This window comes from Lepisma saccharinum, chromosome 4, assembly GCF_977018435.1.
Source record: "Lepisma saccharinum chromosome 4, izLepSacc3.1, whole genome shotgun sequence".
Lineage (NCBI taxonomy): Eukaryota > Metazoa > Arthropoda > Insecta > Zygentoma > Lepismatidae > Lepisma > Lepisma saccharinum.
In genome coordinates this window covers 31,238,418-31,265,752 of record NC_139232.1, presented here as the reverse complement: position 1 = coordinate 31,265,752, position 27,335 = coordinate 31,238,418, and the positions used below count along the sequence as shown (strand labels likewise).

At 39.5% G+C, this 27,335-nt stretch overlaps 1 protein-coding gene across 3 annotated transcripts in view; it reads left to right on the top strand.

Moving 5' to 3' along the window:
- The window catches only part of Frl (formin-like protein), a 251,620-nt gene that overhangs the window by 117,631 nt on the left and 106,654 nt on the right, over positions 1-27,335 (top strand). For 2 of the 3 annotated variants that reach the window (XM_083120386.1, XM_083120388.1), the window contains exon 3: positions 18,845-18,940. In XM_083120386.1, the coding sequence (XP_082976512.1) occupies positions 18,845-18,940 (96 nt within the window). The remainder of the gene's footprint in view (positions 1-18,844; positions 18,941-27,335) is intronic. The other variant, XM_083120387.1, reaches the window with a different exon arrangement.

Below are 27,335 nucleotides of genomic sequence, written 5' to 3'. Positions count from 1 at the left end.
TATAGGACACGACAACAACCCTGACCCACTTGGGATAGTGAGGGATGTTATGGTGGAGGGCCTTCAATATTCCTGGCTTAAAAATTCATGGACTTTTATCCTCCAAACCCTTACCCTTCTCAAACGTCTATTTGACTGTTCACGATTGCTACAGGAGATGATGACTTCTGTTTCCATTGATATTCAAGACTGGATTGATTTCCTGGCTAAACTTTTCTTTGACGGGATTGATTTCCTGGTTAAACTTTTCTTTGACGCTAAAAATATTACACGGAATAAAATTTTTCCCAATGTCCCGAGATTCTGGCCATAAACCGTCGTTTTCTTGCATAAAGAGACCGCTCCTACATACATTTCGATGCCCATATGCAGTGGACTACAAGGCAACCAGCTAAAACTACTATCCACGTCAAAAATACTGAGCACTCGGTTTGTATGCTTGTAAAATTCTACTCCAGGAGAGAAAAAAAAATCAAATTACTTCATTGGAAAGCTTCATGCATCTATTTTTTTGGTAAGCGTTATCCTCCTCCGTGTGGTCTAAGGCACCTTGCCTTGGACGGCGGCTGCGGAACGGCATGGGTTCGATCCCGGTTTCAGTCTCCGGGAATTTTCGGGCTGTGTATAAGGCCGGTGGCAACCCACCATCGTGAGGAAATTGGGTAGCTTCGAATGAGTAAGCGTAATCTGGTCGCTGCGACCTACTATAACGGCTGGGGATACGTCGGGCTGACCACCCTGCTATTCCAATACTGGTTGAAGATCTCCACGCTTAGAGATGACGAAGGAAAGGATGGGAGGGAGACCGGCAGTCGGTAGGTAAGCCAAGGCCCTTCATGGGCTGTTACCCACAGGATTATTATCTGAAAATTATTCTTCACTCCATTTTGTTATTATAATGAAAATTTCACTAAAATGTCTAGTTTTTTCTTCCATTTTGCGTCCTAATCAACTGCAGATAATTATAATACGGTATTTCCATGTCAAATCAACCTTACATTTCTTGATTCTTTTTAAATTCAGCATACTGAAAGGGCCGGCCACCTGAGGTAGGAAAATTTGCAAAGTTGCAGATCCATATCTTTTCTATTTCCGAAATTGCAGGGGTGCAAAATGTGCGATTTTGACAATTTTTTCAACACCTTTTTAACTTTAAATTCGGCAATTCAGTCATTCAGACGGTGTTGCATAAATCTTGAAGGGTTCTTTCACACGAGATGTCACATGCCTATGTCAGAATAAAAACAATTGAAGGAGATGTAAAGAAAATTTTGGTAGTCATTTTCTCAAAAACAGCTCCTTTAATTAAAAAAAAAAGATATCATACTTACCCTATTACTCAATAACTGTACAAAATTTGAAAATGGGATGCCAATGGGATCCGGGAGTAGTTAGATTTAGGGTAGGTTGGCTTAGATTAGGGTAGGTTAGTAATGCATGATATATTCTGATAGACAAGTTAGTATAATTGAAAAGTAAAAGTATAACAGAAATGAACATTTAATTTAAGCACAGTATTGATTGAATTAACCTACATGAAAATGATATTTATCTTGGAAATACAGGGTGATTCAAAGGTCCCATCCCATAGGCAACTCCGTTATTGGTGCACATAGCGAAAAATGGAAAGACGGGAAAGTTGATGAAATAGACGAGTTTCAATCTTTAGTGCTTTAATTTTCAACGTAGCATGTACCATTCAGTCTTTACACTGGTAGGAGGCTCATTTCGCGGTAGCCGAAAATGCAACATACCTGGCCAGGAATACTGTATGTCTGGGTAAACTGGATCTTTTCTATGGCGGAATAAATTTTTCAGCAGTGGTGTACGAAAGGTGTGATACATTGGAGCTAAAGAACTGAAGAGACCAAATTCGGAAACAGAAGAAATGCAGCAGGTTTTTCATTACTAGACCAGCATTTTTATGACTAAAAACTTCACAAGTCCAATTTTTTATTTTAGTGATCTACATTGTTGATAAATGTGCCCCAAAACATATATGATTCTAACAACAATATAAATTTCGAACGAATAAAATTGTCTATTCATATACTTCACTTCACCAGAGGAACTATGTATACACACTTCACCAGAGGAACTGCATGTATATAAAAATAGAAAAAGGAAAAAAACATAGGAAATTTGAAAACATGTAGGCCTATTATTTGTTCTAGATATTAATACCACACGCTGGACTATACGTAGGCTATTTTCATATACTTATTTTTATTTTAATTTGCATGCAAATTTTCAAATGATAGTCTTTTGTGAGCTAACAAAACCTTGTACCTAGAAACGCTATTTTCCGCTTCAGACGACACAAGAGGTGCAAGTTTAATCCAATTCGAAAATAGCTAAGTGGAAAGAAAGCAAAACATATGCTGAGTACTATCGATAAATGGCGGATAAGCAAAATGGCTTACTGCATTTCTTAAATACATTGTGCAGCCACACATCGTGATGGATGATAGATGCAGGGGGGGAGGGGGGAGTCGAAATGGACCAGAATGCTTGGAACCTTCCCGTTCCGTCTCGTGACTGTTGTAATCAGAGACAAAATAGACAACACCGTGTTGACGGGATTAATGCGTTTTCGTTTGGTGAAAATTCCCATTTCGAGCCCTGGATAAACCTCTATACAGTATGCTTTACCATCTGGACCGTCGCGAAGAAATATTTTGCTAATTTAACTCGGTGCTTATTGATAATTGATTGAGTTTTTGTTTTAAGTCCACTTTATGCACAGTAAGGCTAATCGGGACTGGACTTACAGTTTAAAGTGGGATCCGTACCACTATGTGCCTCAATCGGGTATCGAACCGGTGACCCCTTGATTGCAAGTCGACTACGCTACCACCGCGGCCATCGGGGAGGCCTGCTTATTGATAAGAAATGACATAACATATTGTTTTGTTTGCAAAGTAATGTAATTCGCTTGTTCACACGTCGAATGGGAATATATGACGTTGAAAAAGAGAAATGTCCGTAGCAAGCTCGAAGTCGCTTAGAGATCGGTTTGTTCATTGAACTCTCTAGCCTAACTATTGCTTATTTTGGGGGAGCAGGAAAAGGTATTTAAAGTTCTTGCCTTGACTCATTCTCACCCAACAGGTCGGGGCTTGCCCGGAGTTGATACCTCTTCCTGGTAATATCCGTAGTATGTCGGGAGATTCCAGCAGCGAATGCTTTCGAAAATCCGCCCAGACCACTGCGCCACAGGTAGCGGCGCCGTTCTATATAGTGTGGCTTTCCTAGTGACGCCGTGCATAAAAATCTCGCTCTGTCATGGTCCTTTCTTCTCGGTGACGCTCGAGTGTTCTCTGTTTCTTGCAGACTGACCCATTTCTGTGACAAAGAGATGAGTAGGGAAAATCCCACAGCGCAACGCGAAGTGGACGATGGTTACCTGTGTTATACGAGTGGAATGTTACGAATTTCCCAGTGGGTTACGACGGCCGTGTTCGAATGGGCACATGCTGCCGCCTACTATCGGATTAAAAATTATAGATACTTGAGATTGGGCTCCAATTAAAAATTAAATAGACCTACATAAAAAAGAGTTACATCAAAATTTAGTTTATTTAATTCTGCGTTAATCTATGCCAACCATATTTTTTTTTCGAGTAGGCCTTATATTTTTTATCGTCGTGAGAACAAAAAAGGGGTCGTTTTTACTTATGCAAACGATCTCCCTCTTTGAAATTCAGTAAATTAAAAACTGTTTGTCCGATCGTTGTGAAATTTTAGTACAGTGGAGGCAGACACAATTCTTAATTTTCAAGTTTTCAAAATTTGTCAAAAAACAGTTTTCTTCAATTTTGCGAAACAACCTTTTCTTAGTATTGCGTAGCCCTATAAATACAATATTGGTCTTGTTTTGAAGCTCTTTGCATCTGTTATTAAAACGCATTATCATTGTCAATTCAGATTAAGAAAACTATTTTATACAGATGTTTATTCAGCGGAGTAAAGCTGTACGTGTAACGTGGCAACACCGCAAGCATCGGCTCGCAGGCCGAGCCCCTAGTTTCCACGGTTCAACTGAAATCGCTGAGTGCCGTGTTGCCACGTTCCGCGTACATCTTTACTCCGCCGAATAAGTCCAAACTCGAGTATCTATAATTTTTAATCCGACAGTAGAGCAGGTTTCCAATCGCGGAATCCCTTACACTTATAGTCCGAATCCGCGACTTCCCGTTTTGCCGAATGGCCCAGAGCCGCATTATATAGGTTTCCTACCGAAGTAAAATTTTGGGCAAATGGGGAATTTCAGTTTCGCCGAATCCCATTTCGCTGAATATTTTGAAGGGAGTGAATTTTCTCTCCGCTGGGAAATTTCATGTGGAACTAACTAACTCTCTAGCCTTCTTAAAAATCGAAGTTTATGGCTGCAACAACACAGGTCTTCCATCTGTCCCTATCCTGAGTAAGATCTATCCATTCTTTTCATGTGTAATCAAACAGAAACTTATTAAAAAGGTTAGTATCATGAGGTGTACATGAAGGAATTAGTTAAAGTGAGAGTGTGATAAAGAAATATGACAGGGAGGAGGGGGCAAGTTTTGAAATTTCCCAGCGGAAGGAAAATTCCCTCCCTTGAAAATATTCCGCGAAATAGGATTCGGCAAAACAGGAATTCCCTTTGCCGAAATTTTGATTGGTTGAGATTTTTTGTCTGTGGCATTCGGCGAAAGGGGATTCAGCGATAAGAGAGTAAATCGTCCGAATCCACGGCCTGTGGCATGGGTGGAGTAGAAGAGGAGAGGTGGTCTTTTCGTCAATCCTCGTGTTTACAACGTCGGCAGGGTTCTGTGACGTCATCAGCATGATACTCTCTGCGTGTCTGCTATTTTCAACACTGTAAAGCATGCAACGCTCTTGTTTTTAAGAGGAAAAACACATACTGAAGAGCATCGCAAAACAACTTACACAGAATACATGAAAGTAATGGTGTATAGAAGAATTATAACTATGTAAAGGCATAAACTTGCCCAGGACTAGTGCTTGTAAGAACTGGAAGAAGAGCAGCTCTGGGTCCATTGTTTTTGTTTCATTTGCTTTCTATTACTTCCACCTAGATCCGAAACTAAAGCGACTCTTTTATACCCAGCTACCCCAAACATTGATATAATATCAAACAACAAAGCCTTAGCTACTGGCTGTTTCCATTCACCTGTCAATCCTCGAAGCATTGCAACCTGAACATTTCTATGGGGACCCAAAACTCTTGTCATTTTCACTGTCGTCGCACACTCGTCCATTAACATTCATTTCATCAAACAACAGGACACTCAGTTTTTCCACTTCAGTCAAATACTCTCCCTGCTGTTTCATAATATTCAAAACTAGTGCAAGAATTCCCGGTGGGAGTCTCAATTTCTGCGCCCAGCGACGAAGTTTTGCAATGCTGGGTAATGGAATTCCGACCTCTGATCGATCTCATGTGATCGCCCTTTGTATTAATGCAGGAATTATATCTTCCTGTTTCCGCCTCTGCTTTCTTTTCCCCTTAATTAACATGTTGATTTCAGTAGCGTGCCCAAGGGGGGTTAATGGGGGTTGTAACCCCCCTTTTTCGCCCAGTATTCCTAAAAAATGAACGTCAAAGGTAGGAAAATATGACAAAATGAGAGCTGACTACCAAGAAAAAGTATACATAACCCCTCCCTTTCGAAAATCCTGGGCACGCCACTGGTTGATTTGCCTTGGAGTAAAGGTTTTGCTCAAAATTTGTCTCACTTTTTTTTCACGATAGTTCTTCCGCTCCCTTGTTTTTAAAGCCACTTTTGAACCTTCTTATACCTTGCTTGCCGTTTTTGTAAATTAATTTTAAGGTTTTTGATTTCCTCATGACAATTATTTATATCTGTCTTTAGCTTTTCATTTTCCCCACGAAGCACTTCCAATTGTTTTGTGTTTTCGATTTTTCACTTTCTATTGAACAAACGAATGACAACACAGATAAGGCTTTTGTTCTAGAGGTGGCACGCTGCTGTTCACAAATAATTGTTCACTTACCTTAGAGAGGACCCTTTTCCTAGCACATCTTGCCTTTGCACGTCTTGCACGAACGCTGTTGTCGTCACTGACCTGCACATGTGTGACTGGAAGTAACAATGTAGGAATGGCATCTTTCTTTTTTAATCTCTTCTTTGGTGTAATTCCTAATAATTCCGATTTTAAATCGCGTTCGTAACATTCTGGTGAAAAATGTGAAGAACAAATACTCGAGTTAGCAACCTGAAATTTGTCTTTTCGATAACATTTGCTCTCCCAGATTTTTCGGAACTTCTCGTTGGGAGGAAATTTATGGTAAACAATATCAAAATTTTTAGTTTTCCTGAGATAGTTTCGACATGTGCTCACAGCACAGTTAAAAAGGTAAAGGTAAAAAAAAAGGTAAAGTGTTCCCCTGTGCATAGCACCACGCCATGAAGGCGTATAGGGGGTGTAGGGGTAACGCCCCACACTTTCTTGATCCGGTCGTGAGTGGGGGTGATGTGATCAGCATCACGCCCCTGACCGCCTTTACCCCCCAGGGTTTCCCCCAGGTACCCATGTTATTCGACGCTGGGTGGGCGCCGGGGCCGCTTTCACCGTTAGAAAAGTTCCCGGATTTTAACCGGCCGGGGATCGAACCCGGGACCTTGAGCATGGTGGTCAGACGCGTTACCGACTGAGCCACCGCGGCCTCACAGCACAGTTAGACATTATTATTATCACTCACACTACAATATGAAAAACACAACAAAATGACTAAAAATACACGCGAATACACGAATACAAGAGCAAGGAAAGAACACAGAAACACGTTTCCCCTGCTAAAACTAGCGGATACTAAACTTTCCCCAGCGATGTCATGTCTATGACGTCACAGTTTTACAACCACCTCGGCTTGCTCAAAAGGCGCGTTATGAACGGACCTTCCAAAGCGAGCGGCAAACACATGTCAACGGACCTTGCGTGCAACTGCATGGTTCAACTCGCTGTAGCGCTAAACTCCGCATTCATATTGCAACTTTCACTTTGTAGGGGTGATGGTTATTGAATAGAATATCTATAATTCGGTGCTAATTAGACATTTTATCGATAACGCTGTAGATATAAAACATATGAAAGAAATCACATTCAACATTTTCAGTAGTAGAATAAGTGGGAAAGATTATGATGTTTGGTTGGAGTCTGCCTTCTGCTTCCGTATTGTGCGCCTGCAACCCAGACCTTGTGGTTGTAGTCTCTCTTGACATCCAGAGACTAGGTGGTTGATGTTCGAACTTGCATCTGACGAGAGAAGTGCTGAGGAGTGGCGATTACACTCATTGTCTTCCTTCAATCAGCAATATTGTTTTCAAGTATAAGTTGCGCGAGAGTTTAGAGTTGTTCCTTAGATTTCATTAGTTCATCATCATTAGATGAGGTGATTCTTTAAAGTGGGGAAATAACCCCGCCATTGTGAAGATTTATATGTACCCCCTCACCCCGATAAGAAAGCAAGAAAGAAAAGGAGCATTTATAGCGATCGTCCATGCCGAAGTGGTTAGCGTAGGGAACCCAGGAAGGAGTCTTCTTCTCTGTGATTGTAAACAAAACCACGTGACGTGAAGAGTTGCGTGCCAGTTGGTTAATTTGCTACTCAGCTCTTCCTTAGATATATTGTAATGCGTATGTGTATAATTCATTAAATCAGGGCACACAATTTTATTATAGTGGAGTGGTGTTGCTTTTTAAAATGCACTATTTTCCTATGCAGCAGCTGCCATCTGGATCAACCAATAGTATTTCTCACAAATTACTGCATTTGTTTAGTGACTTTGCTCTTACAGTGGGACAGAGAATACATTGTAATCTTAAACCTGGGTAGGGCATGGATCATCAAATCACGAGTATCCTTATGAAGTAGAAAAATGATGTAAAATAACCGAAATACGAAAGAGACATAATTAGATCAAAACGTGGATATCATAATTATTTGTATTTTTGTTATTTATCGTCGTTTTTCTTCCTTTTGGCAAATCGCGACGATGAGGATGAGATGAAATTGAGGAAGAGACAAAGATTGCCCGGGCATTTGGATTTGAACCCGGGAACTTCGGCGGCGAAATCGAAAAGTTCACCACTCATACCCAGGCAAAAGTTAGGGAATTTTTTTCAAACTTGTGTAACTTTGATCACCGAGCCGAGAAATATCAGATTTATGAATGGGAAGACGACCAAGAGGGGCGCGGGTGGGTTCACTCTTGAGAAATAGGCAGTCCACCCAAATAGCGAGAAATCTTCAGAATCACATATGAGGGGCGTTTGAAAAGTTCTAATAATAACTGACAGATGGCCGCAGTAGTTCGGAATTATGGATGCCAGTGGAATACTCCACTCTTTAAGGGGACATGTGCCACTGTATCCTCCGATTGCCTTCATTTGTTTCGTGTCGAGAGCCAGGAAAAGCAGAGAAGGTATGAGTTTAGTGCAACATTGAACAAAATTGGACATCTTGCAGTGATAAAGTACTTCGTGAAAAAGGGAATTAAAGCGACAGAAATTCATGCCGATATGAAGGACACTTTAGACGACTTTGCTCCTTCATTTTCCACTGTGACAAAGTGGACTACAGAGTTAAAACATGATTTCATGTCAAATCAACCCGTGCATAAACCTTTGATATCATGGATTTGGCTAAATTTTGGTATACATGTTTCTTATGTGAAATATAGAAAATATTATTTTTCATTTTTCATGTTGCCAGTTTTTGAGTTATTAAAATTTGAAAATTGACAAAATTGCCCAAAAGCCACTCACCGCTGAAACTTTAAATACAATTTGCAAGAGACCTGTTTCAACTCTGGGCATGGTCTCATTTTAAAGTTTATGAAGAGGGCTTTCATTTGATATACATCATGCTTTTTTTCCGCAAAAAATAAATTTTGAAAAGTTTTTCAAAAATTTTATTTTACAATTTCCAAAATACGAAATTTTCAAAAATTTTACACACATTGGTACACATCTACTGAAGATTCAGTCAAAATTTCAAGGTGGTATCTGGTATCATATGAAAAGTGAATTCCTTTCAAGTTAAAGCTCATTAAAAGCTGAAGAGAATGACGCCAATTTGAGCTCTCTACGTCAAATACTTAGTTTTTCATCTACTTAAGATTGGCTTTTCAAAATTTGTAGAATTAAGACCAAAGAGTTGCATAATAGCAGGAGCCAGTGTTACCCACACTTTATTGTACTACTCATTAAAATGTTATACTAATGATAGCTGGAGCTCACTTAAATAAAATAACTCTCCCAGGACATGAAAATCCATTAAAACATACAAAGATTGTCTTTCAAAAGTTATGTGTAGGGTACCACAACAGAAGTGTTTTTAGAGGAGTGTTATTCCTGTCCCAGCATAATTGATTTCAAGGAAGCCTTGCTAACAACCCTTGAGGAAGAGATGATCGAAAATATAACCTACAAGCAGTGGATATTAGTGGATCGCTGTTCTTTTGAGACAATTACGAAATGCAGAGAGGAATTTGTTCAAGATTTTTCAAATCAGTTGATCAACCTCAAGAGATAAGATTTTATAGCCAAACAGCAATCGGTATATTTTTCTGAAAGGAAAAGGCCTGTATGGTCAAATGATAATTTTCTGTGCGAGGTTGACAACTCCCTAAAAATAAGCGTGTTGGTAACGATGGGAAAAGTTAGAGATTTTCTTTCTTTCTTGCGGTTTTGGTTATGAAACAAATGATAGAAGATGACTTTAATGTAACGAAAGATGATTTTAATGTAAGTGTAAGTTTGTGATTTTTCAAGGCATTATGTGAGTAATCTTGTGACTATTTCTTGTTTGTAATCTTCTGCAAATAGCAGAGTTGAAATTTAAGTGAAAGATTTGCCTCTGCAAGGTTTTTCTAAAGTAGATATCTCAGTGGAAGTGTATTTTACACATGTAGAGTCACGTGTGTTAACTAGTTTCTAGTTGAATCAATCGCATAGACGCGTGACCCAGTGTTAGAGAGAGAAGAGAGAGAGAGAGAGAGAGAAAGGAACAAATGTAAAGGGAAATAAAAGGACATATAAATAAAATAAAAGAGAGAAAGGAATTGATAAGCAGGGGAAAAGAGAAAATGGGAGAAATAATATTTTCAACCTTGGTCTGAAAAAATTTCGTCGAGTCACCCGAACGAAATTCTCTGGCGATGCCACAGGACGACGTGACTACAATATGTCTCCCATAAGTTGACAGGGAAAATGACCGTCAATTGCCGCTGCCAGCCAGCTACCTAAAAAGGACCACGACAGTTTTTAAGGTATTAACGGCTATTAATAGTAGTTAGCCTAAATAATGTAAGTTTAATTAATCAGTTTTAAAAAAATATATTTATAGTGTATGCAACTGCAATTAGTAATCATAATCCATCTTTATACATAATGAAATATTAAAATTTATTTAAAAAGTGTTGCATTCAGTGTTTGTAAATTACCAGACGGACTGTTAAATTTTAAAGATAGAAATTTTTAATTTTATGGCAACTTCTATCTGTGTAGTTTTGGTCACGGTAAAATGTTTAACAGGGTTTTATCAATGACCTACGTACTAGTATGGTCGCACTCGAAAATATAACACCACTAAATATAAAAGAGAGCTTAACCTTATGGATGTTTCGTTTTTGTTATGTTGATACTCGCATTTGCGGTGTTTTTTTCTTTCAATTGCAAAAAAATCGGAGTCAGTGCCCTCTTCGGTGCCTCCCACAGTTGCCATTCCAGCTGTTTTTGCATTCTTCCCATGTGTGACAGCATTCTTCCTTTGGGAAAGATATTTGGCGAAATTTGCATTGTTAGTTAGCCTTCTCTCATTTTGAAAATAAATTCCCTTTAAATGTTACTCTTATTCTCTTTCTCTCTCTCTATCGAAATTAATAAAATAACATGAAATTAAACATGCATAATTAGAATCTACATTTTAATGAATTTACAGTATTTGTGGTTCGTAGACTACGTACTCGAGCCTCCTCCAGAGTTCTCACACACCTGGAAAAACCTGGAAAACCTGGCATTCTCAGGGAATTTGAAGAAAAGTAAAAACTCAGGGGAAAACATCTAATTATTATTGAGTCCCAATGAAGCACATCTGAAAAACTAAAATATGCTTGCTCTTGAACTAATCATTCCAACTTCACTAACTTGCTTTATATGAACTATTTTGAAGATGTAGGCTTTAGATATGTGTTTATTTTGCATCACAGATTAATTGATACTATAGCAGGGTGTATACCAGTCAAGAATGTCAAGAAATCAATGGAAAGATCAAGAAAGTTAAGAAATTATGCTTTAGGTGAATAACTTGTGCTATTTTTTACAGTATAGTGAACTTACATTGTTAGATACCTGTACTGGGATTTGATAAAATTGAATATTTAGAAATCTACAATTGTATTGAGTTGTGGTTAAGATTTGTTCACTTTATTTCTTAAGAATACTTTTCACATGCAAGTCTAAATCTCTTCTTAAATATCAGCTTCAGTTTTCATCGTAACTGGCCTTGGAACAGGAGTTTTTTTTTATTGAATAAAAACATCTATTTTCTTCTTTTCCAACTATATTTAAGTAGGGAGCAATTAAATAAATGTTAAGAATAAAGAAAAAAAGGTCAATAAAAAGGAATGTTGAGTCATGAAAAAGTCAAGAATTTTCGATTTGTTAGTTTGGTAGACACCCTGTATAATCTTCTGTTGGCCGAAAGTATACTACACACACACACACACACACACACACACACACACAACCCGGTCTTACCATATAAATATTTCAAAGCTCTGAATGAAATAACAGAAGATACTTTTGAGATATTATATCCTATGGATATGTGTTACGTGGATATATTGTGTACACAAAGCACAAAATGACCGCCTTTGATCTGCACATAGGACCTAGGTTTCTGGGCCCACTCATCAATTGCATTACGGCTGTATCGAGGGGGAAATCTTCCACTGCCTTCACAAGATTAGGGTTCAAAGTTGCAATACTGCATTATAAACTGCTCGCCATTAAAAATGCAACACCCAGAAGGAGTAATCGGAATCGGACGAAATGTGCACAGTGTGTAGAGGAGAGGTGCAGAAGGAAATGATTAGGTGTTCAAGACCATCATGCGTCATGTGCGCCTGCCACGCCATCTGGTAAGTGGTACCTGTAGCAGGTCAGATAGGTGCAGAAGAGCAGTGAAAGTGCATGGTCGTGAGTGTAGTGTGTTAAAATCGGTCTGCAATGCCACGTCGTCGAATACGGCAGCGATTCAAGCAGGTTGCCCAGTTCGATCGCGGCCGAATTGTTGCATACCGTGAATGCGGATTATCCTACCGTGAGATCGGTGCCCGTGTAGGACGGAATGCATCCACAGTGATCCGTGTATGGAACTAGTGGGTCCAGGAAGGCACTGTAGAGTGACGTAGAGGTTCACAACGTCCGCGTCGGACGACGGAACGAGAGGACAGACGTCTGATAGGCATGGCCATTACAGACAGAACGGCCACGTCAACGAGGATTGCGCATGAAGTACGGGATGTTTTACAACGTCCAGTCGTTTGGTGAACCGGGGAATTTTTTCCCGGCGCCCACTGTTGCGGATTCCTCTGACGCTAGAGCATAGGTGTTTGCGTCTGAGATGGTGCCAAGACCGTCGTGCATGGATGGCGGAGTGGAATGCTGTAGTGTTCTCTGATGAATCCCGCTTCTGTATACAACATCATGATGGACGTACACGCGTGTGGCGGCACCGTAGCACTAGGCTTCATGACGCCTTCATCATGCATCATCACACAGGGCCTTCATTGGGTATCATGGTATGGGGTGCCATCGCCATAGGTGTTCGTTCGCGTCTCGTACGCATTCAAGGGACATTGAACAGCCAACGTACATCACACAGATTCTCACCCCTGTTGCTGTCCCATTAATCCATGCACTGCATAATGCCACTTTTCAACAGGATAACGCGCGCCCCCATGTTGCAAGGAATGTCCTCGCATTTATGGAAGCTAACCACGTGCCCCTGCTTCCTTGGCCAGCACGTTCGCCGGATATGTCGCCAATTGAAGATGTCTGGTCCATGGTGGGTCGCCGGCTGGCCCAACTCAGTTTTCCGGCACGTAATGTTGAAGACCTCTGGCACCGTGTGGAAGCCGCTTGGGACGCCATACCGCAAGCAGACATCGATAGACTCATTCTGTCCATGCCTCGCCGTGTTGCAGCAGTTATTGCCGCCCGTGGAGGCTGTACACGCTACTAGCTCCCTGGGGTTATGCAACCATGTTCTACGTGTCACATGTCACACCACCGAGCTCTTTTAACTGTAATAATTTTCTTATCTTATTATGAACTACATATTTGCCAAGTTTCGTGTTTCTATCTCATTTCCTTCTGGGTGTTGCAATTTTAATGGCAAGCAGTGTATCTTTTTGCAAACCATGTGTTGAAGTACAGACCACAATTTCTAGTCCAGAGAGCCGAGGCCTGCACTGCCAGATGATCCATCTGAAGGGAAAATAAAGTTGAGCACATTTGTCTCAAGCCACTGCTGGGTTCTTTGAACCGTATGACTTGGTGCACAATCCTGCTGAAAACTCTATTCCGGGAATGGACTACCCGTTTTAATTTTAATTAATTCATTTTATATAATGATATGTACCTCTCTTTTTAATTTAAATTAGGACTGTTTCTTGGTGTACACGGGCTGATGTTTTTACCCTTTTCTTGCAGAAAAGGAGCTCGGAGATGCTATCATAATACCCCATTTCCCACCACACCGTGATTGAAGCAGAATGTTCCCCCTACTAACTTCTTGCGACATACAACCTGTCGTTCTGCAAGTTGAAGGCTGCCTCCATGATAATTCTTCTGTGCCAATGTATGCTTAATGAACCAGTAGGCACTTTGCCTTTATTGCTTTCTGAAGCTAGAAAGGGCTCTCTGTATGTTGTTTTTAAGCTTTCAGTCGTATGTGACTTTGGAACGTATGATTGATTGATTGAGTTATTGTTTTAAGTCCACTTTATGCACAGTAAGGCTAATGGGGACTGGACCTACAGTTTAAAGTGGGGTCCGAACCACTATGTGCCTCCACCGGGTATCGAACCCGGGACCCCTTAATTACAAGGCAACGACGCTACCACTGCGCCATCGAGGAGGCCCTTTGGAACGTATGAGACATGGACATTGTGGAACTGGTCAGTTCACAGACCATCACTGATGCTTCCATACACTGATTTTTCCAGTTGCACAGTCCTCATGGTACGTGGCTGATCCTGGCTGGGCCCGTCTTTCACTTTTCCAGTGCCACTGAAATTCTGGACAGTACGATAATTGAATCACTTGGGAGATTTGAAGCTTATAGAGAATCTTGCAAATTTCAGCAGACTTCCCTTTCCACGTGGTTTTTGTAACTGTCCCATTCCATTATGAAATCTAAAGACAAAATGTTCTATCACTTCTGCAGGTCAATTAGCAATGACTTTGAACACCACGTGATGAGACACCTCCCAAAGTTTGTGAAGTGTTTGAATATTTTTTTTTTGTTATTTTGTGTTCTGTAAAGAAAGTGAAAATTCAAAGAAACCTTACTCCTTAATTAAGTGCATAAAATATCATTTTATTCTTTAATTTATTTTGTTATTAGCTGATACTGATAAGGTACTACCCAAAGTTTACTAATGGGCCTACTGATCTGATATAAAATTGCAAGTGCTCCTTGAATGGTTCATTCACCTCCTTAATTAATGTATATAACCGGTGATTGTGGTGGGTTTTGACTTTTGAAAAGGTCTATCTATTTAGACATTTACTTTGCAAAACCATGACATTAATTACATGTTCTTATTCATAAAATAAATAACAGGATGGCAGAATATTGCATTAAATTACAGATTGTTCATAAATACATCAGATCGGTAATATTACTGATAAAACAGATGCATCATAGGCCATTATAAAATATATTTAGAATAGTAATGTATTGGGTATTGAATACTGTGGGGAAAAAATGTGCTGATTCTGGAAAACTCAGTGAAATCTCCGGAAAAATGCAGTTAGAGTTTACGTGGTAACCCTGTCCTCGATGGACTAGTGCTAACGCTGTCGCTTTGTAATCAAGGAATCTCGGGTTCGATCCCCGGTGGAGACACATTGCATAGTTATTCACATCCTAATTTAAACTGTAGGCTAGCAATTGTCATATTATGACCCCAAAATTACTGTAACGGAAAATTCCATATTTGTTATTTACACTGTTAAGGAAAGTGTTAAAGCGTCATGGACAGTGGTCGCAGGTGGTCCAGACCATATTTGCTTAACGTTTAATCTCAGTGGTGTTAAAATGATAAGAATGGTTAGAACTATTTATCTGTTATTTTAACACTACTGAGGTTAAACGTTCATCAAAATGTTGCTCTGCGAAATCGGGCATCCTGTGTTCGAATTCGGAAGAAGCATCCACTTTTTTTTTTTTTTTTTTTTAAAATAATAATCATGAGCTCATCCAGTCTCGTTATCTCCATTAATGCTGAGAAATAGAAGCGAGGTCAAGTAACTACAATGTAAATAGTTCGAGATAGGGCAGTCGAAGGCTCCTGCTTAGAGTCCCGGGCTAAGCAGTAGTGTACTGTTTGAGTGTGTGTATAGGGTTGGTTAATTTACCAAAAAAAGTAAGCTTCTACGGTCACCGTTACTTTGTTTCCTAAAGTAACTGTTACTTGACATACAACAAGGACTAAGTGTATACATAAGTATTGAGTTTGTGTATGTTGAGTTTGTTTTTAAGTACACTTCATGCACAGTAAGGCTAATCGGGGCTAGACCTGCAGTTTAAAGTGCGATCCGAACCACTATGTACCTCTACTGGGAATCGACCCCGGGACGCCTTGTTTACAAGGCGGCGACGTTACCTTACCACTACGCCATTGGTGAGGCCAGCCCGTGTTTACACAAGTATTCCATCTGTTCTGTATTTTATTATTTTAAATCGCTTTTCTTCCACTTTTGGCTAATCGCAATGACGAGGATGAGTAATGTTTAGCTGAAATTGCTGCACAACCAGGAAGGAGCCCAGGCTGGGACTCCAACCCGGGAGTTTCTGCCCGATGTAAAGTAGACTATTCAACTCACTTTATTTATTTTATTATTTTTTTTACAAAGGAATACCCCTAAGCGGTAGTATCTCCCGTTTTTCACTTAGTTTTTCTCGATTTTCAGTTTTTCTCATTTGGACAAACACAAATACCCATGCCTTACCCGGGACTCGAATCTGGAATCTTTGGCGTCGTAGCGCGCTGTGCTAACCACTTCGCCACGAAGGTGGACTCTCACTCGGCCACTTAGTCGGCCACATCTGCTGTCTGAAGTATACATGTTGTTCCAATGTAACTTTACGCACACAAGTTTACAACAACACAACAGAGTGCATTTTGTCCTGGAAAGTAAATACTTCAGTTCTGAATTTATGAAAGTAAATTAACGGAAAGCAATGAAACGCCATTACAATTACTCGTGTTATTTCGATAACGTGTTACTAACACCGAAAGAGTAACGCGTTACGTGCTTCCCTAACTGAGTATGCATCGGTTCCACCCAATGATCTTCCACGTTTTCGTCACGGTTATGGCCTAAAGAGGCAGAACAGTTACAATAAATGAAAGAAATACATGTATATAGCCGTGAAGCAAAATATTTTCATTTCATTTTGCTATTTGAAACTGATAATTTCCAACTTTGATAAGAATTGTAGTTTCAGTTCCGAAACCATTGTTTGCTTTCGCTTCCTTCGGTGCAAGTCTTCTTCCATTCGCTAACACCAATTAACACTTTAATGTTAAGTAACCTAACGTAACTAATTGGTCGCTTTGGTGAACTTAACTGTTGTCGTCGGAATAGTAACGAGTTTTTCGCCGTGTACTGATAGGAAAGCCTCGTATTGTGTTGCTGTTAATGATACGTGGAGCGTTGCGTAAACTGCGATTCATGAAAAAGCCGAGAAGGGAAGTTGTTTCCTTTCTCAGGTCACGGCCGAGCAAGTCTTCCAGCCTCTGGTCCCTGATTTTTTACCCTTTTTTTCTACTATCCAAGGCATCATCATCAATGATGACGTAAGCGAGAGGCCCGTAGCATCAGGCACGAGATTGTACTCCAACTCCCCCCTCCCTTTTCTCAATTTTGTGCTTGAGGTATGTTCACATGTTCCGCTGGAATATGAGATTAACGTTTATGCAACTTGCCTGTGATTGTTGATGTGAACAATAGCCTACATCTACAAGTATGCAATATAACAGTTGTACGTAAACAACATGGCGACGAGAGTAGATTTATTTGGCGTTGTAAAACTGAAATAGAATTATTGTTTAAGTGGGACGTTTTCTCAACAGACTGTACTTCCAAATTGCGAGATGTTTTTTTGTTGTTGATATGAGCAGAGTAAGAGACTACGTTATTCAAAACAGAATCTTTCCTTTAAAACACCTTTTGTAAATTAATTTTAATGTAGTTCAGATTATCTATGTAGACTACGTAATCTGTAAATCAATCAGACGTGTAGACAACGCACGTAGATTAAGATTTAGTGTACGCTATATCACTGGTCTGCTTATGATTCAGTAGGAGTTGGAGTTGCTTTATAGAAGGTTTGGAAAAACAGTAAGTACGTGATGTCCGATAACACACGCAGATGCACCTGAATTTCTTCGTGGCCCCTGTTTGTTATCCTCACTTGGCAAGCCATTAATTTGAAATACTACGATAAGTAAAAATCAAGGCGCTGAAAATCTTGGAAGCCACTCTACGTAGCAATTCTAATAAATTGTAGTTGCATGGTTTCAACGAACCAGAAAGAGAACCTCTTCTTTTTGCCAACGTCGAACGGTGCCTGATTTTGCACTTGGTTTGCCTTTCTGGTTTACTGACAGCAATGTTTGTTGAAATGGAAAACTGATGATGCAAAGTGATGCGAAACAGTGTTCAGCAGTTGAGGGAGCAACAAGACATAGTAATACCTTTGTCACTTTTCACCAGATTTTTATGGGTTATTTTTTTCGCGAGTAGTACGAGTGTGTTGGCGATATTAAAGATATCTGACATAGAGAGAGTTTGTCCTCACTCACAGACTCACCGACGCACATCCCAAATCCATGAACCTAGAAACTTGAAAGTTTTCTCTTATGACGTAAGCACCCACTAAGAAGGAATTTTCCGAAATTCAACTCGTAAAGGGGTTGAAAGGGATTTTAAACTTTTAAAAATATTTTCATACTGTTACCGTCATCAACAGATGGCACTGAGTGTATTGTACCTCTATATATAATTTTGTTTTGCGGAGATCTAAATAAACTGAGTAATGAATACGCCTTATGAATGCTAATTTCTGATCGTGCTGATATTTTACTAAATATGTGGCACTCATTCCTAGTCATTCATTCATTCTATCTGGACAATGTGACGTGAATGTGACGATTTGATTTTGGATTATTGATTTCAAGTTGCTTTTTTCTATCATTTGACGAATAAACATCATATCTTGTGTCAACATGACGTCATCATCAAGTCATAAACCTACCGATTTCTTCAGCCGTATGTAATTATGTATAATGGCATCCTCTGTTCTATTCATTTCCAGAATTAAATCTCTTGCAACTATTTATTCTCTTTTCTATACCGCCGTTACAAAATGTTACGTCTTTTTCAGACAGTCTTTATAGGCCAATACAACGTGCACGAAGCCGCGGGCAGGTCAAATCATGTAACAGTAAACAACACTCTTGTTTTTTACTCATGTAAACTACAAATATATCTCTTTTATATATTTTTCTCTTTCTAGGAACGTGTTCATGCCAAAGATCCTCCTTCGTATTACCTAAATAAATTGAAGACGTATTTGGACCCGAAGGCGTCCAGGAGTTCGAGGGTGAGTACAGTACGTGTGTTTTTCACCTTGCATAGGCACAATTGTCATGTATTTATCTTGTGGAAGTTTCATTTGGTCGATTAATATGTTAAATAAGGGCAGTTGATACACTCATAGGCCTTCAAGAATTGTCCCTGCTTCACTGCAAACATTTGCAGTTTGCAGTAGATATTGAGAACGCAATCATCTCGTATTTGCTTATTTCTCAAGATTTATATATTTGCAAAACTTCATTGGCTTTCCACTCATGTTTTATTTTTAAATGTTTAATTGTTTGTACACAATTTTGTGCTAAATAGTAATGGGGAAGAAATGCATGAAACGTTTTTAAAATATCAAATACGACTCATCCTTCGCAAAATTCTCGAGGTATTAGTGCAGATCAAAACCTTGCTTGCTCAACAAGAAGCCACAAATATCACTGTCAAGAAAGGAGAAAATGGCTAAAGGTCGAAAAGAACCAGGCCACATAAAAACGACAGGGAATGCTCTGTGACCCAACTTCAACATTACTGAAACCCATCCACGTAATTGGTTATCCACCTGTTTTCCTTCTGCCTTTCCTTGGGAGAATTTCACAAGAGCAAGACTGTTTCACCACGTGCCCAAAGTACATGTATTAAAGTATGCGGCGACGGTAAATTGCCGATTGACACATTAGTTCCTTTAGCCAACCAGTCCTTTACGTTAAAGATGTTGCTGTCAGTTAATGTATTATGGAAGCAGCTACAAATGATGTATAATACAGGGTGTCCACAAAGTCCCTTCTGCATTACAAGCCTTTTTGGCTTCTGAAGTTTTTAAGACAGAGGAGTGAAATTTATAGCAAGGTGAGGGAATTCTCGCCAAGTTTCTTTGAGTTCAGATCCTATTGGTGTGGTACTCGTGAAACAGGAACTGTGTCCAAGAAAAAAAAAAATGTGTTCAAAATCATTGTCATCGGTAGGGTGCAGATGCTTTGCTTATTTGCCTTTTTTGAAATACGTTCAGGTTCAGTGCCTATTTTAATGTGTTATTTTATTTTAGTACGCCTTTTAAGGGCCTATTTTAGTGTTTTTTTCTTATTTCATAATTTTTGGTGCCTATTTGAGAGGTTTTATAGTGCTGTAGTCATGAGACACCTTTAGCAAAACCTGTTCAAAGCAACTTTCAGATCAAGTACGGAAGGATACCGCCTGATACCAAAAACACCAAAAACATAAAGTTCCTGCATTACAAGTTCAAGGAAACGGGGAGTGTGTCTAACCTTTCATAAAACGCTGCCAATCGACATCGGAAGAAAGCGTAGAGCGAGAGCACGAGTGTTTAGCTTGAAGTTTAAGAAAACGTCAAGTTTGCTGTTCCGTGCATACAAAGTGCAAATTGTCCAGGCTTTGTAACTCACATTCCACAGGATATACGTATGTTGTCATTACGACAATTCCCTCATAGCAATCTGCAAAAAAGATTGTGGGTGTGGAATTTCGCTTATCGGTTCTTCGTGCAACGTGGAAGTTTACCGATAATGTCCAAAAACCTTGGCGAGTTTTCCCACACTTTTTCCATTAGGTTCACTTCTTTACCTTAAAAAACTTAGGAAGATACAAACGTTTGAGATCAGGAAGAGACTTTTTCAGCATGAAGTCTTGAGCAAAAATAGCCCAGGAGAGGGAAAGCATCTTGCTGGACGATTTCTGTTTCTCCAAGCAGGGAGGAGAAACCTTTTCGTGTGAATGCTGTTGATGAATTGAGGGGAAAGGCGTTTGAGAGCTGAAGGAAGTAGGTGACTTTGTTCGCTTCAGGGAATATCGGAATGATGTCATCGTGACATAAGAAAGCATGACTCACGCAGCTGGGAGTGGTGGTGAATCACAATATGCCCCAGGAAATCTTTTAGAGAAAGGACAATGCACGACCATTACGAAGACAAAGAAGATTTTCGTCAACAAACCTTCTTCACTTGAAAGTTGTTGCTTGCTTTTTTCTAGCATTTCATTTTTAAACCGTGAAAGTTCCGATTGGTACTGTAGTGAAATATTATGTTACATGTAAAAATGTATGTATATAAGTTACATTGTTTTTTTTTTGTAAACACAGTGCCGATACAGATATTGAACTTCTTGTAGTAACATGGCGTTCCACGCATATACGTCGACGTAAAAATAAAAGGAATAAAAAGAGTTTTTTAAAAAATATATACTATATATCCTCCTCCTTTAGGTCAATGTTAAGAGCCAATGACCGCTCTGAGCAAATAGAATCGGGAATGTGGATAGTTTGTTGTTCCATGACGAAGCTGCGATCCTTTCTGAGCAAACTTTCCCTTGGAGTGAAGTGCAAGAGCTGGCCAGTCTGTCTGACAATGGCACACATTGGAGAAGGTGAACGATGTTTGCGTTGCATTTTTCAAGGTTTCCTCGTGCGTTCGTTAACCCAGTGTCAGCGGATTCTTTCAAAAGAAGCAGGTCGAAAGAAACACGCCAGACTCTTAACATAGGTGAGGTGTTTTTGTGTACAAAAGACATTTACAATACATGCAGGGTGTTGCCGTACAACATCCACACATAACGTCCACAATATTTAGTGGGCATCAAAACTAATAATTTTACTTGATAACAATTTGTTTCAACGCTACAAGCTCTTTAAAACACATGTACGCAGCCATCCAGCACAGATTCACTGTTGCAACTGACATTTATTTTTGTGTCGGAAACAGTGTCATGACAGCAGTGACTGTAATGTTATTGACAGTGGTTTTACATTAGCATGCAATGTTAATTGGACATATCCATTGTCTAGCGCTTTAAACTATACGTGCTCTACGTATCTCTCTCGTCTTCAGGTGAAATTTCTTTTATCGGTGGTGGGAATCGAACTTATAACAGAACTCTGATTTTTACTACAATTGCGCTGCTCTAACCAGATACTCCACGACGCCAACAGGATGATTATTATATTTGATTTATGAAGACACTCGAAATCGCGTACGTATCCCCACCCGTGAATTATGTTCAGAAGCAGCGATTGGGTTCAAATACTGGAGGGAGGGGGGGGGGGAAGAACGGTTTACTTTTTCATGGTATACAAGGCTTATCATTAAGAGGCCATAGTGCGGGAGTGAAAAGTGGCAAGTGCAACTGCCCCCCTCTGATTATGTTGCATGTGGGGCATTCTACGTGAAATCAACAAGAGAAGAGGCACTTTTTAACCTCGCATATTTTGATTCATTTGAAATTTGGCATACTGAAAGGGTCACATGAGGGAGGAAAATATGCAAAGTTGCAGATCCATATCTTTTGTATTTTCGACATTACATTGTTGCAAACTATGCGATTTTGACCATTTTTCCAACGTCTCGTTAACTTTAAATTGCAATATTTCGGCAATCATGACACCTATAGAAGTGATTCTGACGGCCGGCCGGCGCACAGTGTTCAATTCTCGCAATCTAGCTGGAAAAAAATCATTTTTCGAATCTTGTATTCACGGCTAACTGCTACACAGGTGTGTTAGGAAATGTCCAGGGGTAATTGTGATGATTGTTTTTCGTTTGACTTTGAACCGGAAGTTATGTTTAGATGGTCATGAACCTCGTGTCCCTAGGCACCACGCGCAGAGGCATTTAGTTCGCGCGTGGAGTAGCTCATGTTTAGACGCGTGCTGTATTGTTATTTATTGTTCGTGACTCTCTGCGTTCATTGTAGTGGTAACGTGGGTATCTCTCCTGTGTTTGTGCGGGGTGTTTGTGTAGCCATATCGTAAGTAGTTTGCAATAACGTTAAGTGAAAAATGGTGCTACAAAAGTATTATGTTATTCCCTGTCAAAACTTGACGAAGGATTACAAAAAAAGTACCATATAGTACACCCGTGTAATTTGCACATGTTGCGTAACGAACTTCCCGCTTGCGTAAAAGGTTAACGTAGGTGCGCGATTTACAACAGCGTATAGTTTTATTGCGCATTGCATCCTGTTCAGGCGGGAGTTGTTTGATGTATGGCTGCAGTCTTCTCCCCAAAACAGAAGCGAAGAACTGTACAGATTTGTTGTGGATAGATTGAGGATACAAGATTGTCCTCCAGAAGTCGAAGAACGCATTGTCAGTGTAATTAAACTGTATTGTGTGAAAATTAGGGCCCGATGGTTGAAGAGTAACAGGCATAAAGACAGATTTTTGTGAGGTAACGCACAGTGGCTCATTGATCAAATCAGTTTTCCACCAGAGGTATACGGATGTGTTCCTGGTACGTCCAGTGGATGTGGTCCAGGTCGTCCTACGAAGTTGTTCCAGGAGAGTGGCCCAAGGACGAAGAACAAGGCAGTTGCAGATCCAGTGCGGAGCCGAAGTCAGGGAGAATTGTCACAGTTCACAAGATTTTAGTACATGGTGCAGACATTATTCGGTCTTGCATCCTGCCTATCGGGCAGCTGTCAGAGGACGCACAGGAGGTAAGACATAAGGATATTAGGAAGTTCAGGGAAGGTCATAGCAACAAATGAAGATTTGCTGAACATTCTGCTTGCGTCCTCGGATCCAGTAATATCGCGCCGAAAACTCCCAATCAAGAAGTCCGGAGCACTGTCACCAGCAGTTTTTTTTTTAAAGGTCTGCTTTCATCCGGTCTCCAAAGAATTGGCAGTTCCACCATACCAGCATCTGACAGTTCTGGGAGTAGCAGCGCGAGCGGAATGGATGAGGACACTGATTAAGATATGTACATACAATCCTATCATTGCAATCTAAATATTTTGACTCAACATTGACTTGATGTGTAATCATCTTTTGTAATTCAAATAATATTAGTAATAATAATTCATGTGAAGTGCATTTTTTTCCATTTAATCATTTATTCTCTGTGCGATTAATAATATCATCTTACTAGTCTTACTAATCTTATCTACTTACTATACCTACACCAGGCGAACCCTGAAGCTTAGAAAAACAAAACAAAAAACAATATTGCCATTAAAAATTTAAGAAATCTATTAATCACTTTCTTTTTCTTGCACAGTTATTCACTTCAAATATATTTAAACTGAAATTATTACTTATTCCAAACATTATATTCACCATTACAAACTTATTTCATTTTGCTTTATATAACGCAATCACACCAACATAATAGGAGTTATTTATTTTCTGATTTAGGGGACCGCAGAAAAAAATGATACGTCAAGGCCACGAATAGTAAAGTTTGCGATTTTTTTTTTGGCAGCCTATTAATGTTGAACAAGTCATTGAAGTCTTTCATTTTAGCCTACGTGTTACAGGAAGACTGAAATCAAGACGCAATATAAACGTGTGCGTAGAGATTTGAATCTAAGGGAGCTTTTATACCGAAGCGATAAGCGACACTTGTCACTTTCAGAAATAAACTTTCTGTAAATGCTGCTTTTCGTAGTTTTATCGTGTCGCCTCGGTCCGTTGGTTGCGCACGCGCAGTGAATGGTTTCTTATAGACTTAAGGGCCCGTGTCGCCTGTCACTTCGGTATGAAATCTCCGTGAAAGCTCCCTTACATACATACATTAGTTCTATCTTCTTTTGATTGGCTAAGATTGGTCATCGAAAACTACTCCATAATGCAGTATGGATCAGTCAACCCGGGATTTATTCATGTGGAGGCCCGGGCCTAAGAAAACCACGAGGGCTCTTCTATTAACAGCTGATAAATTATAATTTTAGTTATAATTGTTAGGCCAATGTAGTTGTATCTGATGCTTTCTACTGCATTTCAAATACATAGTTTTTCCCCTTTTATAACCATTTTCAAAGTCTTTTCTCTTCCCAGTGGATACTCGGTGCTGAACCAACGTCGAAATCCTGTATTGGATGGAGTTATTGTGAAGTAGAGCTCAGGAATGATGGAATGCATTTACTTCTAGTTGTGTAGTATAAGTTATACTTTGTTGAATTTTTTGACTATCGCGACAGTTGAGAAAATTAAATTGTAAACCTGCGAAGGGGAGAGAAAATTAAATTGTGACGCCTGGAAAGGAAAGGACAAATCCATCTTTTTTCAATATCTGAGAAAAGAGCCGGAAGGAATGATAAAACTGTTGATTTGTTGAACGAAGAACAGGAGGGTGAATATTATCAGCATCGCTGAAATAACAACCAGTTTGAGAATTTTTCTTCAAAGCTGCTCTCAGCAGATTCTGTCGTACGCGTGATGAAATCGCTGAAGAATCACTTTTCTTTCCTAATTTTCTTTTGCCTTGCAAAGATGTTAGTTTATGTACTCAGGTGTTTACGTAAAAAGATGAATTGACTTGACAGATGTTACATGTGTTGCTAGGCCAGTGTAACGTGTACAGCGTGTAACTATCAGTACTATGGAAACAGACGATCGTGCAAGTTAGGCAAGTTATACTTTTCAGCTTCTACGTCAGCAAACAAACCCGCAGATATAGAGAAAATAAATTATGGTATCATCCATTTTATTATCCACTACACTCGGACACGAAAGAAGTCACTGGCTGAATTTGGGCCGTTGCTATATAATATAGTCTTATTTTCCCTTTCTGTGTAAACAGTACAAAGTAATTAGGAAAAGAAAAACTTATATAAATTCTAATGGAGGAGAAAATTGCGACTTGAATGCCGTTTTTATCAGACGGAGACTTTCACTATTAAGAAGTTATTGATTTTTTTGTGTAAAAATATGACGAATTTTCAGGTGTAATAAATCGAAAAGCTTCTAGTCTTCAGGCTGTTTTTTGAACGATATATTTATTTTTTCTTCATTGCCGTTAATTTTTTTTTTGCAGAAGTGTACTCATAAAATCACGCACCCCTTACAGTCATTCTTGGAATTTCTTCCTCATGCCTTCCCCCATATACGAGACCAGCGCTCTCCTCCTTGGCCGCTGTGCAAGCGTTAAAATCTAGACCTATGTTGTACAGTGTCTCAAAAGTTTTAGGACAACGACATTTTAAACTAGGCAACCCAAATAATCTAAGGCGCTGGTGGTTTGCGTGTAGAGTTAGGCTCAATTTCAGAGTAGCCATATGCACAATATATATTTATGAAATACGCCAAAGGAATAAAACGAAGCATTATTGTATAAAACTCTAAAAAAATATCAGTATTACATTTGTCGCAAATAAGAAATACTTTCTGAAAGAAAGAAAATCGATTTTCTAGTATTTCATCGCTGATGAGTCTACAAAAAGGAAAAGAGGAGAGAAGAAACGAAAAGGGACATCAAATGAGAGAAGAAAAGAGAGAGCGAAAGTTGAAGAGGAAAAGTAAAGGAGGGAAGAAAAGATAGGACAGATGTGGAAAGGAGAAGTAATGAGAAAGGGAATAGATGCGAGAAGAGATGAGGAAAATGGAGCAAAGAGGAGAAGAGAGGAGGGAAAGAGATGAGAAGAGAAGAGGAAATTTGTGAGGAGAGGAGGAGACGAGAAGAGGGGAGTTGAGAGTAGAGTAAAAGAGAGAACCCGAGAAGAACGAAAAAAGAGGAGAAGTGTGCAGTGGAGTCGGAAATCTAAGACAGGAGAGGAGATAAGAGTAGTGGAGAAGAATGGGATGGAGACAAGAGGCGAGAACACGAGGGAAGGCGATATGACATATAAGCAGAGGAGGAGAAGAGAAAGGAGACGAGAGAAGATATGAGGCATATGTAGAAAATATCGTCTCAGCTTCAAGAATTGATGCATTGATCAAAATATCGACATGAAACATTCAATAATATTTTAAAATGATTTAGAGAATGTATTAGATCGGTGCGAAATACCTTTTGGCTGAGTTCAGAGCGACATAAAATCTGCCACGTAAGATCTTTGATTCTACCTGCGATTATACCACTAAAAACACGTATGTAATTTTCATATTTATAAGAATTATCCAATTTTCCTCCACTTCTCAGTTCGTTGAAATGGAGGTTTTGTTATTTAACATTTCTCGTCCCCCCATCGTTAATTCCAAACAGAACCATTCCGCTTCACACTGCTTGGACAATGAACACAATGGGATATGTCTAAAAGTTACGAAAATTTTCTGCCACCGGAAGGGTTTGAACGTACAACCATCAGGTTGACAACCTACAACGGTAACCACTACCATACAAATTTTCGTTCTTGAGAATAGCTAGGAGGAGCTGACCAGTGTGAAATGTAGATGGAACTCTCCTCCTACATGTAATGTGCAAAGAATACTTGTTTGTAACAAAGAAAACGAAGGTAGTACGAATCGGCGCAAACATTTAATGGAGAATTGCACACGATGAAAACTTTTCATTCGATATTTGCGGAGGTATCCTTGCATTGAACTGGAGTGGGTAAAGGGGTAAAATTAGTATGTTCTAAATTACCACAAATATAAATATTTATTTCATTAATATTTGTCAATGTCTTTGAAGCAGTACCCAATTATCGTTAGAGTATCATAATTCGCGATCTTATACGTAAAAATATCCCTT